At 44.5% G+C, this 13,605-nt stretch overlaps 1 protein-coding gene across 1 annotated transcript in view; it reads left to right on the top strand.

Annotated features, from left to right (window-relative positions):
* The window catches only part of TRPV4 (transient receptor potential cation channel subfamily V member 4), a 152,683-nt gene that overhangs the window by 53,280 nt on the left and 85,798 nt on the right, over positions 1 to 13,605 (top strand). Inside the window, 1 exon segment of the mRNA XM_033957279.1 lies at positions 11,529 to 11,945. Within this exon segment, the coding sequence (XP_033813170.1) occupies positions 11,566 to 11,945 (380 nt within the window). The 5' untranslated portion in view covers positions 11,529 to 11,565.

The raw sequence follows: 13,605 nt of genomic DNA, 5'->3' as shown, positions 1-13,605 counted from the left end.
AAGCACTTTTTAGAATAGTCAACTCCCTTGTAGACACTGATTCACCCAAACGCCCTAGCTCAGAACTCCCGCCCCCAGCAACAATCCTAGCAGACCATTTTGCCAACAAAATCCAAACCTTAAAATCGTCTCTTACAACTTCCAACACTGAGACAATATTCTACCTTCCAGCAGCAGACATATCAGGTTCAATCGCTGATATGACCTGGAGCTCCTTCGAAAGCCCAGACTGGAACCTCTTTCTCAAACTCTTCTCAAAATACGCCAACTCCAACTGCCTGTTAGACAACTGCCTACCCACCATCATTAAATCCACCCCCCCCCCCCCAATTCAAAGCCGAACTCTTCAATTGGGTCTCACTATGCCTGTCCACTGGTCTCTTCCCGACTGAACTCGGCCATATTCTCATATCCCCCCGCCTCAAAAACAACAAAGAACCCATCTCCTCCGCCGCAAACTATAGACCCATCGCCAACATACCACTCTTCCAAAAACTCATGGAAGGCCTTATTAACCATGACCTCATGAACTACCTAGAAAAGTTCAACATCCTTCACGATTCCCAATCCGGCTTCCGCTCAAACCACAGCACAGAAACGGTCTTAGCTGCTCTAACCAACTACCTCCTCCACCTGTTCTCACAGGGCAAAAGCGCCCTAGTACTCCAATTCGACCTAAGCAGCGCTTTCGATCTGGTCGACCATGATATCATGCTCCGCTGCCTTGACTCCATTGGCATTACCGGCCAAGTACTTAACTGGTTCTCAAGCTTCCTAACCAACCGTACTTACCAGGTCCACAGCAACGGATCCTTCTCCCATCACTGGAGTAATTCCTGCGGAGTCCCTCAAGGTTCCCCCCTATCCCCCTCCCTCTTCAACATCTACTTGGCCCCTCTGGCACGGACACTAGCTGACCTAAACCTTAAATCATTCATATACGCTGACGACATCACCATCATCATTCCCCTAACTTCTCTCACACAACAAACGGAACAACTCGCCTCCTCTGTCCTTACCAAGTTAGAACTATGGACCTCACAATTAAAATTAAAAATAAACACCGAAAAAAATCAAAATCTTCCTGGCAAGCCCGACCCATAAACTGACAAATATTTCCCTGAAACTGAACGGCCTAGACTATCCTATCAACCCCACCATAAAAATACTTGGAGTCATCCTAGATAGATGCTTGACCTTCGAAGATCATACCAGTGCCCAGGTCAAAAAATGCTTCTTCTCCCTCTGGAAACTTCGCACCATCAAACGCCATTTCGACCACCTCTCCTTCCGTCTACTGGTCCAATCATTAATCTTAAGCATACTGGACTATTGTAATATCATATACCTGGGCGCCTACAAAAACACCATCAAACGTTCAAGAATAGTACAAAATGCCGCAGTCCGCCTCATCTTCGGCCTCAAAAAATATGACCACGTCAGCCCCTACTACACCAAACTCCACTGGCTGCCGGTGGAGGCAAGAATCATCTTTAAATTCGCCTGCCTCTGCTTCAAAACCTTAGCAGGCTCTTCACCGATTTACCTAGCTGAGCACCTTAAAATCGTACTCGAAATACCCACCTGTTCTCCTTTCCATCCCTGAAGGGTTGTCTCTATAAGAAATTCCTCGACCGATCCCTAGCATTCCAAGCGGGCAAATGGAACAAATGCTTCTCAACTCTCATCTCCAATTCCCCCCCCCTATCAAACATTCAGGAAGTTAATCAAAACCTACCTTTATGACAAATTCCTCTGATCTATCCACCCTCTTACTTGCCTCCCCCTCTGACCTCGACTCCCCCAGTCTCTTCTCCGCTGTATGTAACACTACTATTGTAACACCGCAGCATGTAACTTACAGCAAATGTAACTACTCAGTATATGTCAACCTAGCGGGGGGAAAAAAAACCCCAACTTTGCCGTAAATTTATCTTCTAAAATGTAAATGTAACATCACTGAAAATGTATCGTCCTAAATGTAAGTGTAACATTACTGAAATTGTAACTTCGCTGTAAATGTACAGTCTCTTCATTTGTTAACCGCATAGAACTTCCATGGTAATGCGGTATACAAGAATAAAGTTATTATTATTATTATTATCATGAAAAGCCTGTCTTTATACCGGTCAAATGGGGGTTTAACATACAATAAGGTACCACATGACAATGGAATACTCATATGGGTACTCATATGACAATGGAATTTCAGAATCAAGTACTGTATTACATTGATTTGTCCTCATGTCAATTTCCAGAAGCTGAGTATCAGAGGACAAAAAAAAGCAGATGATCTATATCCCCTGCACAGCAACCATGATAAAACAACTACAAACAATACAAAACACAGCCCTAAGACATGGTCTACTCACTGAAGAAATTCAACCACATCACAGAGGCATACCACGACTCACATTGGCTCCCAATACAAGCGAGAGTACACTTCAAATTTTACTGCCGGTGAAGTAGTTGGATCACTGTCATATGACGATTACTGAACTATGATTAACAGTGATCGAACTTCTGCACCTTTTTGATTTTTTCACTCTCTCTCTTTAGTGGGGAATTAAAACTAAGGCTGATATCTATTGGGTCAATATGGGCACAGGAACAATATTGCTTTTTAAGAAAAAAAAACCAAACAAAAAAATAATAAGTAAAAGATATATGGTGAAAGTAATTAAAAGAATTAGATTAAAAGAAAGAAAAAAGTGATTAAGGGTTTTTTTTTTTTCTGAATAGGACTGAATTACAAGTTGGGTGAATCTATCACCTTTTGTGACCCATAATGGGTTAATGGCTCAAAACTCTGAGGCCCTTTTCCCCTAAAATGTAATAGAAGGTAACGATTTAGAGAAAATAAAGTAGAACAAGAAAAGGATTACTATAATCTTGTACATTGGCCATAAGATCATCTAAGCTCTTGCCAAACAGCATTTATCCCCTGAATGGGAATCTACTCAGTGTTGCTTTAGAGATTGAATCACCCGCCCATTGTCTGATCCAAAGCATACGAGGGGCGGAGATCAAATATGCCGAAACTTTTCCCGTGACTCTGACTATATCAAAGAGTGCATCTGCTAAGTAGACCTCTCCAGCTAACACAAGCTGAAGCAGGGGCTCAGCCTCAGCCAGGCTCTGATTTCAGAACGTGGAATGACAGGTGCATGCCACGAAGGCCTTGGCTGCAGTCTTAATCCCTAAGGCTAGAGCCTCAAACTGCCTCCTGAGGACCACATCTACTCTGTGGACCTGTGGATCCTTTAAAACTACGCTGCCCTCAATTGGTAGGGAAGTGCTTTTGATCACCTGGGCAACTAGGGAATCCATCTTTGGCATAGCAAAGATTTGCTCGAATTCCTGATCCACGGGATAGAGTTTAGTCATGGTTTTAGCCACCTTCAGGGAGCCTTCAGAGGTCTCCCAGGGCTTTGTGACTAGGATCCTCATTTGGAGACAGCACAGCCTATTGGAACAATCGACTAATTCAATCCACCTCAACCAGACATAAGAGAACCCACACACCCTCCAACCAAAAACGCCAAAAGAAAAAATTGTACGACAACCTCCAAGTCACTCAAGCTGCAACACTTGACCTCCAGCTCTACAACCTATTGACCTTGACCACAGATTACAAAACCTTCAAAAAAGAAATAAAAACCCTTCTATTAGAAAAACACATAAAACTGAACTAACTCAATCAGAAATGTCCCAAGCATCACCTGCAACTACTCCATATGTTCTTCTAATACCATGACAATTCAGATGTAATCCTTAGCAACTCAAATAAATGTACAAACTTCCCTAAATATTTCTAATGTCCTGACAATCCCTTTGTAATCCGCCTTGAACCGCAAGGTAATGGCGGAATAGAAATCCGTAAAGTAATGTAATGTTTCTGAATTATGCATTCCACCTTGATGGGGGCAGTGGTGTTAAGGGAAGAATAGAAAAAAAATATACTATACATAGGACTGTAAATACTGCCTGACTAATCTGAAATAGATACAGTTTCAAAAATAATATGTCTGTGAACGTTATTTCAAATTTATCTGCCCTTTGCAACGTGATCTCCCTACCATTACTGGCCAGCAAATGTGCCTTCTATTGCTGCCTCAGTCATGCAAAACAAAACTTACAGCAAATTGGATAAATATTGTGACTCGAGCTGCACTTTACCGAGTAGATACATAGGCCACAAAATTATAGTGCGGGCCCTGTGATGGATAAAAATGGCTCTGAAGGGCAGTAAAACCTTGCTGTGACACTGCATTTCTGCCACACTGTTCTTTATAATCACAAGCTGTGTAATCAAATGTGTGTTATCCATCAAAGTGGAGAACTTATGCTTTTAAAAATCTCTATACAGAAGGCCTTGCATTAGGCCTTGTTAAACATAGCCACCACCAAATCGAAAATGACATGGTAAGATTACTCTGGGTGTATTTTTAGGACCAATGAAAGAGAGACCTTGTTCTGCAGTTTCTGTAGGGTGCGGCCTGGAGAACCACATCTGGGGGAAACTTGGCCTGTGGGTTTCATTGCACTTTACTAGAAGAGGCCTTTGAAATGTGAAACAAGATGTATATTGGATGAATACAGATGCCTACTAGCAGTTTGAAGAGGTTAGTAAGGCCAGGAATACATTTCCACTTTTCTTCTTTTGAGGGAGATGGGATATAAATGAGTGGTGTGGAACAAATTAATAGAAATGGTTATTTACCCTTTCAAGATTAAAACTAGGGGATACTCACGACGGAAACTTGAATTGTGATAATGTGCTATGAGGGGGTGCTGACATGGAGCCATGAAACCTACAAGTTATTCCATAACTTATTATTCCATCCCTAAGGTCAACACACTTGTCACATCATATCTGAAGATTCTGTAACTCTTCCAAAAAATACTCTGATGTCTAGTCACTGAAATACTGCTTCGCTGCTGCAGTCACTTTCGAAGCACTTGAAAATTGCCACCCTTTCAAACCCTTTTTAAGGTCTGGAAACAGAAAATAGTCAGATGGAGCAAGATCTGGTGAGTAGGATGGATGGTCTATGCACTGAAACCCCAACTGCATCAAAACATCCATCGCTCTGCCAGCCTTGTGAGTCAGTGCATTGTTTTGCAAAAAGAGAACTCCTTTCCGCAGCTTCCCGTTCCATTTTTTTCTTTCAATGCCTCCTTTAATTGGCACAGCAAGTTACAGTAGTATTTTGCATTAACTGTTTGGGCCCCATGGATAACGTGACCATTTATTTTTTTTCCTCAAAACGGGACAGGACCCCGGATCCTCCGGATCCCATTAAATATAGTGCAAAATATTGACAGCAGATATAAATTCTCAAAAGTGACACATTTTGATCACTAAATTTAAAATAAAATCATTTTTTCTACCTTTTTTAATGGGTGATTTCATGAATCTCTGGTTGCACTTCCTTCTGATTGTGCATCCTCTCTTTCATTTCTTTCTTTCTCTCTACCTGCCCCCCAAACCACCCTCCTTCCCTGATGCAGCCTGCTTCCCCTGCCCCCCCCCTGACAAGCCAAGCCACCCTGCTTCCCCGACGCACCCAGGCCAAGCCACCCTGCTTCCCTTGCCCCCGACAAGCCAAGCCACCCTGCTTCCCCGATGCACCCTACTTTCCCTGCCCCCCGACAAGCAAAGCCACCCTGCTTCCCCTGTCCCCACACACCCTGCTTTCCTGACCCAGCAACATCAAGATGCAAGCAGCGACTGCACTGCACAAGCGCCAGACTTACAAGTCTTCTCTTCCCCCCTCCCCTGACATCAATTCTCACGTCGGAGAGGAAGTTCCGGGCTAGCCAATTGCTGCCTGGCTGACCCAAAATAGACAATAGGAAGAAGGCTTATGGGTGGCAAGCTGCAGTGGCGGCGGACCGGAGATGGGTGGGTGGTTTGAATCGACGCTGGAGGGAGGCTGGTAAACCGCGGCAGCGGCGGACTGGGGGGGTTGAATTGGGTCCTGGAGGGAGGCAAGGAAGGAGGCTAGCTTTGGCACGGCAGGGAGGGAGGGGAAGTGATCGCCTGTCCTGTTGTCGCCGCACACAGCTTCGGGACGCTTTCCCTGAAAACAGAACATTTCGGCGTCCTGAAACTGTGTGTTGAGACAATGGGACAGGGAATCTAAAAACGGGACGGTCCCGTTCAAAATGGGACGTATGGTCACCTTACCCATGGAAGTTAATCATTACAACACATTCCTGATCCCAAAACACTGTGGCTATGACCTTTCCTGCTGACTTTTGGATCTTGAATTTCCTAGGCCTTGGAGAACCTGAATGCCACCGTTTTGTCTCAGGATCATAGTGGTATAACCATGTTTCATTAGCAGTAACTAGTCGTTCCAAAATTGTTTTAGCTGATATTCGCCGATCTGCTAAAATTAGGTCATGGACATGGTCAACATTTTCAGGAGTTGACACCATTTGAGGCTTCCCAGACCTTGCTGCATCTTTGGTCTTGAAATCTCCATGCTGAAAGTTTGCATGCCACTTCTTCACTGTGGAGTATGATGGGCATTTGCCACTCAATGTTTTGCATCATACATTCAAGGATTTCCTTTGGAGTTTTCTTCTGCAGGAATAGGAACTTCATGACGGCTCGGAGTTCCACATTTGAAAATTCCATACTTTTTGTTGACATGGTTCAATCAATGATCTGAAACAATGTCAAAGCATAGCATTAAGATTCAGCAAATTGGCACTTTGCAAAATAAAATAACACATTTCAGCTACAGTTGCAAAATAAGGCTCAGAATTTAGAAAGTTGTTTCGGCTAAGAACTTTTCAGCATCACCTCATAAAATGGCTACAATTTTATTTTTATGGATCGTTAATAAATATATCTTCAAGAAAAAAGCAAGTCTAAGTGACATCCTATGCAGAGTTATGCTCATAAATTGGCCTCTTTGAAAATGTACTAGGGCTGAGGAGCATAAAAGGTGGATGGCAACCAGGGGAGTAGCTATCATTGAGTGAACCGACAAAATGCCCATGTCTGCTCAATGGTAGGGGGCCGCCTGCTGTTGCACTCCTGCAGGTCTTGGCGTTTCAATTCTCCTGCCCTCATGAAGGTCCAGTTTTCTCCCCACCCACCCTCCACCCAGGGCTCTCAAAATTTGCAGTGGGCAGCCAGCAGAGACAGCAAGGTAAACAGACTGCCTCCAGCTCAGCCCCTTTCTCCTGCTACATCCTACACACAGGAAGTGACATCAGAGAGGTGGAATATAGCAGTGGAAAGGTCCCGGTTACATTGGCTGGAGCAGTCAGTTTACTTTGCTGCTTCTGTTGACTGCCTACTATGGTTTTTGAGATCCCCGGGGGAAGGGGGTGGAAATACATCAGATTTCAATTGTGATTATCTATACCATTTCAAGATGTCAGAAGAAGCGAAAATCAACTGACTATCACAGAATATTCAAATGGCACCGTGCATTTTTTGAGTAATAGATTACTTCTACATTATTCCTGTATTGGTTGTAGAGTATGAGATTCTCTGACTGGTCTCTGTAATTTTCTGTAAGATTAGAAACATAGAAACATGATGGCAGATAAAGTCCAAATGGCCCATCCCAGCATCCACTATCTCCTCCTCTCCCTAAGAGATCCTATATGCCTGCCCCACGCTCTGTCAGGAGACTATTCCACACATTTACCACCCTTTCTGTTAAAAAAAAAAAAGTATTTCCTTAGATTACTCCTGAGCCTATCACCTCTTAACCTTATTTTATGCCCTCACTGTGGAGTTTCCTTATAAGAACATAAGAATTGCCGCTGCTGGGTCAGACCGGTGGTACATCATGCCCAGCAGTCCGCTCACGCGGCAGCCCTCTGGTAAAAGACCAGCGCCCTAACTGAGACTATCCTACCTGCATACGTTCTGATTCAGCATAAGCTTGTCTAACTTGGTCTTGAATCCCTGGAGGGTGTTTTCCCCTATGACAGACTACGGAAGAGCGTTCCAGCTTTCTACCACTCTCTGGGTGAAGAAGAACTTCCTTACGTTCGTAAGGAATCTATCTCCTTTCAATTTTAGAGTGCCTTCTTGTTCTCCCTACCTTGGAGAGGGTGAACAACCTGTCCTTATCTACCAAGTCTATTCCCTTCAATACCTTGAATGTTTCAATCATGTCCCCTCTCAATCTCCTCTGTTTGAGGGAGAAGAGGCCCAGTTTCTCTAATCTTTCGCTGTACGGCAACTATTCCAATCCCTTAACCATCTTAGTCGCTCTTCTCTGGACCCTTTCGAGTAGTACCATGTCCTTCTTCATTTACGGCGACCAGTGCTGGACGCAGTACTCCAGGTGAGGGCGCACCATAGCCCGGTACAACGGCATGATAACCTTCTCCGATCTGTTCGTGATCCCCTTCTTTATCATTCCTAGCATTCTGTTTGCCCTTTTCGCCGCAGCCGCACAATGCACAGACGACTTCATCGACTTGTAAATCAGAATTCCCAAGTCTCGTTCCTGGGAGGTCTCTCCAAGTACCGCCCCGGACATCCTGTATTCGTGCATGAGATTTTTGTTACCTACATGCATCACTTTACACTTATCCATGTTGAACCTCATCTGCCATGTCGATGCCCATTCCTCGAGCCTGATAATGTCAAGTTGCAGATCTTTGCAATCCCCCTGCGTCTTCACTACTCTGAATAACTTCATATCGTCTGCAAATTTAATCACCTCACTCGTCATACCAATGTCTAGATCGTTTATAAAGATGTTGAAGAGCACGGGTCCAAGCACCGAGCCCTGCGGCACCCCACTGGTGATGCTCCTCCAGTCCGAGTATTGTCCATTTACCCCCACTCTGTTTCCTATGATCCTGCCAGTTTTTAATCCATGTGAGTATTTCACCCTTGATTCCATGGCTCCCAATTTTCTGAAGTAGTCGTTCATGCGGAACCTTTTCAAATGCCTTCTGAAAATCCAGATATACAATGTCGACTGGGTCGCCTTTGTCTATCTGCCTGTTTACTCCTGCAAAGAAGTGCAGCAAGTTCGTCAAACACGATCTGCCTTTGCTAAAACCATGGTGACTGGTCCTCATCAGCCCATGTCCATCAAGGTGATCAATGATGTGGCCCTTTATCAGCGCCTCTACCATCTTACCCGGTACCGAGGTCAGACTCACCGGTCTGTAGTTTCCCGGATCTCCCCTCGAACCTTTCGTGAAGATCGGCGTAACATTCGCCATCTTCCAGTCTTCCGGAATCTTTCCCGATTTGATCGACAGATTGGCTATTAGTTGAAGCAGTTCAACTATGGTCCATTTCAGTTCCTTGATGACCCTCGGGTGGATGCCATTCGGTCATAAGAACATAAGAAATGCCTCCGCTGAGTCAGACCCGAGGTCCATCGTGCCCAGCAGTCCGCTCACGCGGCGGCCCAACAGGTCCAGGACCTGTGCAGTAATCCTCTATTTATACCTTTCTATCCCCTTTTCCAGGAGAAAACTGTCCAATCCTTTCTTAAACCCCAGTACCATACTCTGCCCTATTACGTCCTCTGGAAGTGCATTCCAGGTGTCCACCACACGTTGGGTAAAGAAGAACTTCCTAGCATTTGTTTTGAATCTGTCCCCTTTCAACTTTTCCGAATGCTCTCTTGTTCTTTTATTTTTTGAAAGTTTGAAGAATCTGTCCCTCTCTACTCTCTCTATGCCCTTTATGATCTTATAAGTCTCTATCATATCCCCTCTAAGTCTCTTCTTCTCCAGGGAAAAGAGACCCAGTTTCTCCAATCTTTCTCTATCTCTATCTCTCTCTCTTTCTTTCTGTCTCCCTTTCTCTCTCTACTCTCTCTATGTCCTTCATGATCTTGTAAGTCTCTATCATATCCCCTCTCCTTTTCTCTAGGGAAAAGAGTCCCAGTTTCTCCAGTCTCTCAGCGTATGAAAGGTTTTCCATCCCTTTTATCAGACGCGTCGCTCTCCTCTGAACCCTCTCGAGTAACGCCATATCCTTCTTAAGGTACGGCGACCAATATTGGATGCAGAATTCCAGATTCGGGCACACCATCGCCCGATTCAATGGCAAGATAACTTCTTTCGTCCTGGTTGTAATACCCTTCTTGATTATACCTAGCATTCTATTCGCTTTCTTAGTGACCGCTGCGCATTGTGCCGTCGGCTTCATTGTCATATCCACCATTACCCCCAAGTCCCTTTCTTGGGTACTCTCAGTCAATAACATCCCTCCCATCGTATAGTTGTACCTCGGATTTCTGCTTCCCACATGCAATACTTTACATTTCTCAACGTTGAACTTCATCTGCCATCTTGTCGCCCATTCCCCTAGTTTGTTCAGGTCCCTTTGCAATTCTTCGCAGTCATCTTTAGTTCGAGCTCCAGTAAATAATTTGGTGTCGTCTGCAAATTTTATTATCTCACACGTCGTCCCTGTTTCTAGATCATTTATGAATATATTAAATAGTAGCGGCCCGAGCACCGAGCCCTGCAGAACACCACTCGTGACCCTCCTCCAGTCTGAGTAGTGGCTCTTCACCCCTACCCTCTGTTTCCTACCCGCCAACCAATTTCTGATCCATCTATGTACGTCTCCGTCCACCCCATGGTTCTTCATGTCCCGGGGATTTATCGCTCTTAAGCCTATCAATCTGCCTACACACCTCCTCTAGACTGACCGTCAATCCTGTCAGCTTTCCGTCTTCGTTTCCAGCATATAGCCTGATGGGTTCCGGTATACTGTGTAAATCTTCTTCAGTAAATACAGACGCAAAAAATGTGTTCAGTTTGTCGGCGATTGCTTTGTCCTCTTTTAGCGCTCCCTTTATTCCATGGTCATCCAACGGTCCCACCGCTTCCTTTCGCAGGTCGTTTCCCCTTGATATATCGAAAGAGACTCAACTCGTGTGTATTTATGCCACATAGATATTTAAATATCTCTATCATATCTCCCCGCCCCTGCCTTTCCAATATATATATATATATATAAACCTTTCGCCTCCTATGTATGCCATATGTAGGGTTGACAAAAAAGTCTGTTCAATCGGGATCCACTGCACTGGTTCTCATTATATATCATCATATTACATCCCTGCAATTAGGGTTAGGTTAAGTAGCACTGATATGGTGTAAGTATGTTTTTGTTAGATTATTCATGTAGAATTTGAACATGCACCATATATGCTGCCGTTTGAATAATCTATGTCTGTAGTATTCAACTTTTATTATTATTAAATTATTTATATACTCTTATATCCTAAGTGGTTTTACATTCAGGTACTTTATCAAATTTCCCTATCTGTCCCGATGGGCTCAAACTCTATCTAGTGTACCTGGGACAATGAGGGGGGGGGGGGGGGGGAAATTAAGTGACTTGCCCAGGGTCATAAGGAGCAGTGAGGGATTTGAACCCACAACCTCAGGGTGCTGAGGCTATCACTCTAACCGCTGCGCCGCTCACTGGTGTAAAATGCAGTATAGATTTCCCCCAATTAATAAATTAAAACAATTCTTTTTTTTTTTCCTCCCTTCCTTCTCAGGTCTGCTTTGAAAATTAAAGGCACGTCCAAAGTAAGAATGGCAGATTCAGAGGACCCCCCCAAAGCAAATACCTCGGTAGATGGCGAGGCCGAGAAAGAAGAAGGCTCATCCCAAAATGATTCCTTCCCTCTCTCCTCCCTGGCCAACCTCTTTGAAAATGAAGATGGCACCCCTTCCGCTGACCCATCACGGACGCCCCAGGCCGCCGGGGACAATAAGCAGAACCTTAGGATGAAGTTCCAAGGAGCTTTTAAAAAGGGAATGCCCAACCCCATGGATCTCCTAGAATCTACCATCTATGAATCATCTGTGGCGCCGGCACCTAAGAAAGCTCCGATGGACTCATTGTTTGATTATGGGACGTATTACCATCATCCTACAGAGAATAAACGGCGACGGAGAAAAATCAACGCTGAGTGAGTAGCAGCTCCTTCTGAGACAGTAACAAGTTTTACCTTTAAACTCAGCTTATTGGTTTCCTGGATTTTTTCTTGGCTTTATATCAGATGGCAATCATTGTTATTGAATGGGTTGGGTTGCAGGCTTGGCTGTTCATATTTCCTTTAAAATAAGGCTGTTTATTTTATATCTATATATAAAATATGTTTATATTTTTGGTTCAAACCAGAAACTTGTAAGAACTATACTGTATATAAATCAGAAAAACTAAACAAAATCCTTAACCAATATACCATATATACTTGAATATAAACTGAGAGTTTTGGGACAAAAAACAGCCCAAAAAGGGGATTCTCGGTTTATATTTGAGCCTCCTTTGGATGATGGTGCTTTTTTTTCCTCCCCTCCCCCCTCCCGATGACCAGCACTGCTATCCCCACTGATGACCGGCATGCCTATCTCCCCCCCACCCTCATTGACCGGCACTCCTCCACTACTCGCTCCCCCGCCCCAGACCGACATCGCACTTACAGTCCCGTTGCTCTGTGTTGGGCTGAAGGGCCTTGATCTGAGTATGCTCAATGCCTCTCCGGGATTTTCGAAGGGAGTCCAGCAAGCCTTGACCATGTGCAGACGCTCAAGACCCTTCAGCCTGGCACAGAATGTCGGCGTCAGCTTCCAGACTATCGGGACTGTAAGTGCAATGTTTGTCTGGGGCAGGAAGGGGCGGGTAGTGTAGGATAGGAGTACCTAAGATAGTGGCCTCCTCTGTATTTTTCTTTTGCCATGGTCCACCCCCCCTCCCCCTGAAACAACATCCTGTTTCCCCTTGGGTGGACCGGAGCAAAGGAGCTGTGCAGGGGGGACTGCGGGCAGCAAGAGGAAGGAGATGGTGGCACATGGATGATGGGAAGGGGAAAAGCTGTGGCTTGGATGGAGGGAAGGGGTAGAGATGGGGCACAGATGGAGGGAAGGGGAAGAGATGCGGCGCATGGATGGAGGGAAGGGGAAGAGATGGGGCACATGGATGGAGGGAAGGGAAAGAGATGGGGCATGGATGGAGGGAAGGGGAAGAGATGAAGCACAGATGGAGGGAAGGGGAAGGGAGGGAATAAATGCAAAACGTGGATGGAGGGAAGAGGAAAGATGGTGCACATGGATGGAGGGAAGAGGAAGAGTTGGAAAGATAGATTCGAGATGGAGGCAGAAAAATGGAAGAAAACTGAATATGAAAATCAGGGCCACAGAAGGATGTAGTGCAAAAAGTGAAGGAGAGGAAAGAAACAGCAAATGCATAAGGCGGCCTTGGAAACAGAGTTAAGAGCATAGATGGAACAAGATGACCAGAAAAATAAAATTGCCAGATAACAAAGGTAGGAAAATGTTTTTTTATTTTCAATTTAGTGATTGGAATATGTCAGCTTTGAAAATGTATATCTGTTGTTTTTGTATTTTGGACTGTTCAGGAAGAAATGCATTTCTTTCTATTTCGCTTGTGGTGTACTGTGTGCAGAGTCTGGCATATTAGGGTTTGGTTTGTGTACAATAGTACTTTTAGTGTGTGGGTTTGCATTTGAAAAGGTTGGGGTTTTATTTTCTGTTTTCTGCATGTGTGACTGAGGCCAGTTGTTCTGGTGGGGATGACAAATGACACTCACATACCCAAATTTCTAACCT

This window comes from Geotrypetes seraphini, chromosome 8 (assembly GCF_902459505.1).
Source record: "Geotrypetes seraphini chromosome 8, aGeoSer1.1, whole genome shotgun sequence".
NCBI classification, from domain to species: Eukaryota; Metazoa; Chordata; class Amphibia; order Gymnophiona; family Dermophiidae; genus Geotrypetes; species Geotrypetes seraphini.
The sequence above is the reverse complement of the archived record's forward strand: the minus strand, read 5'-3'. Positions and strand labels throughout refer to the sequence as shown.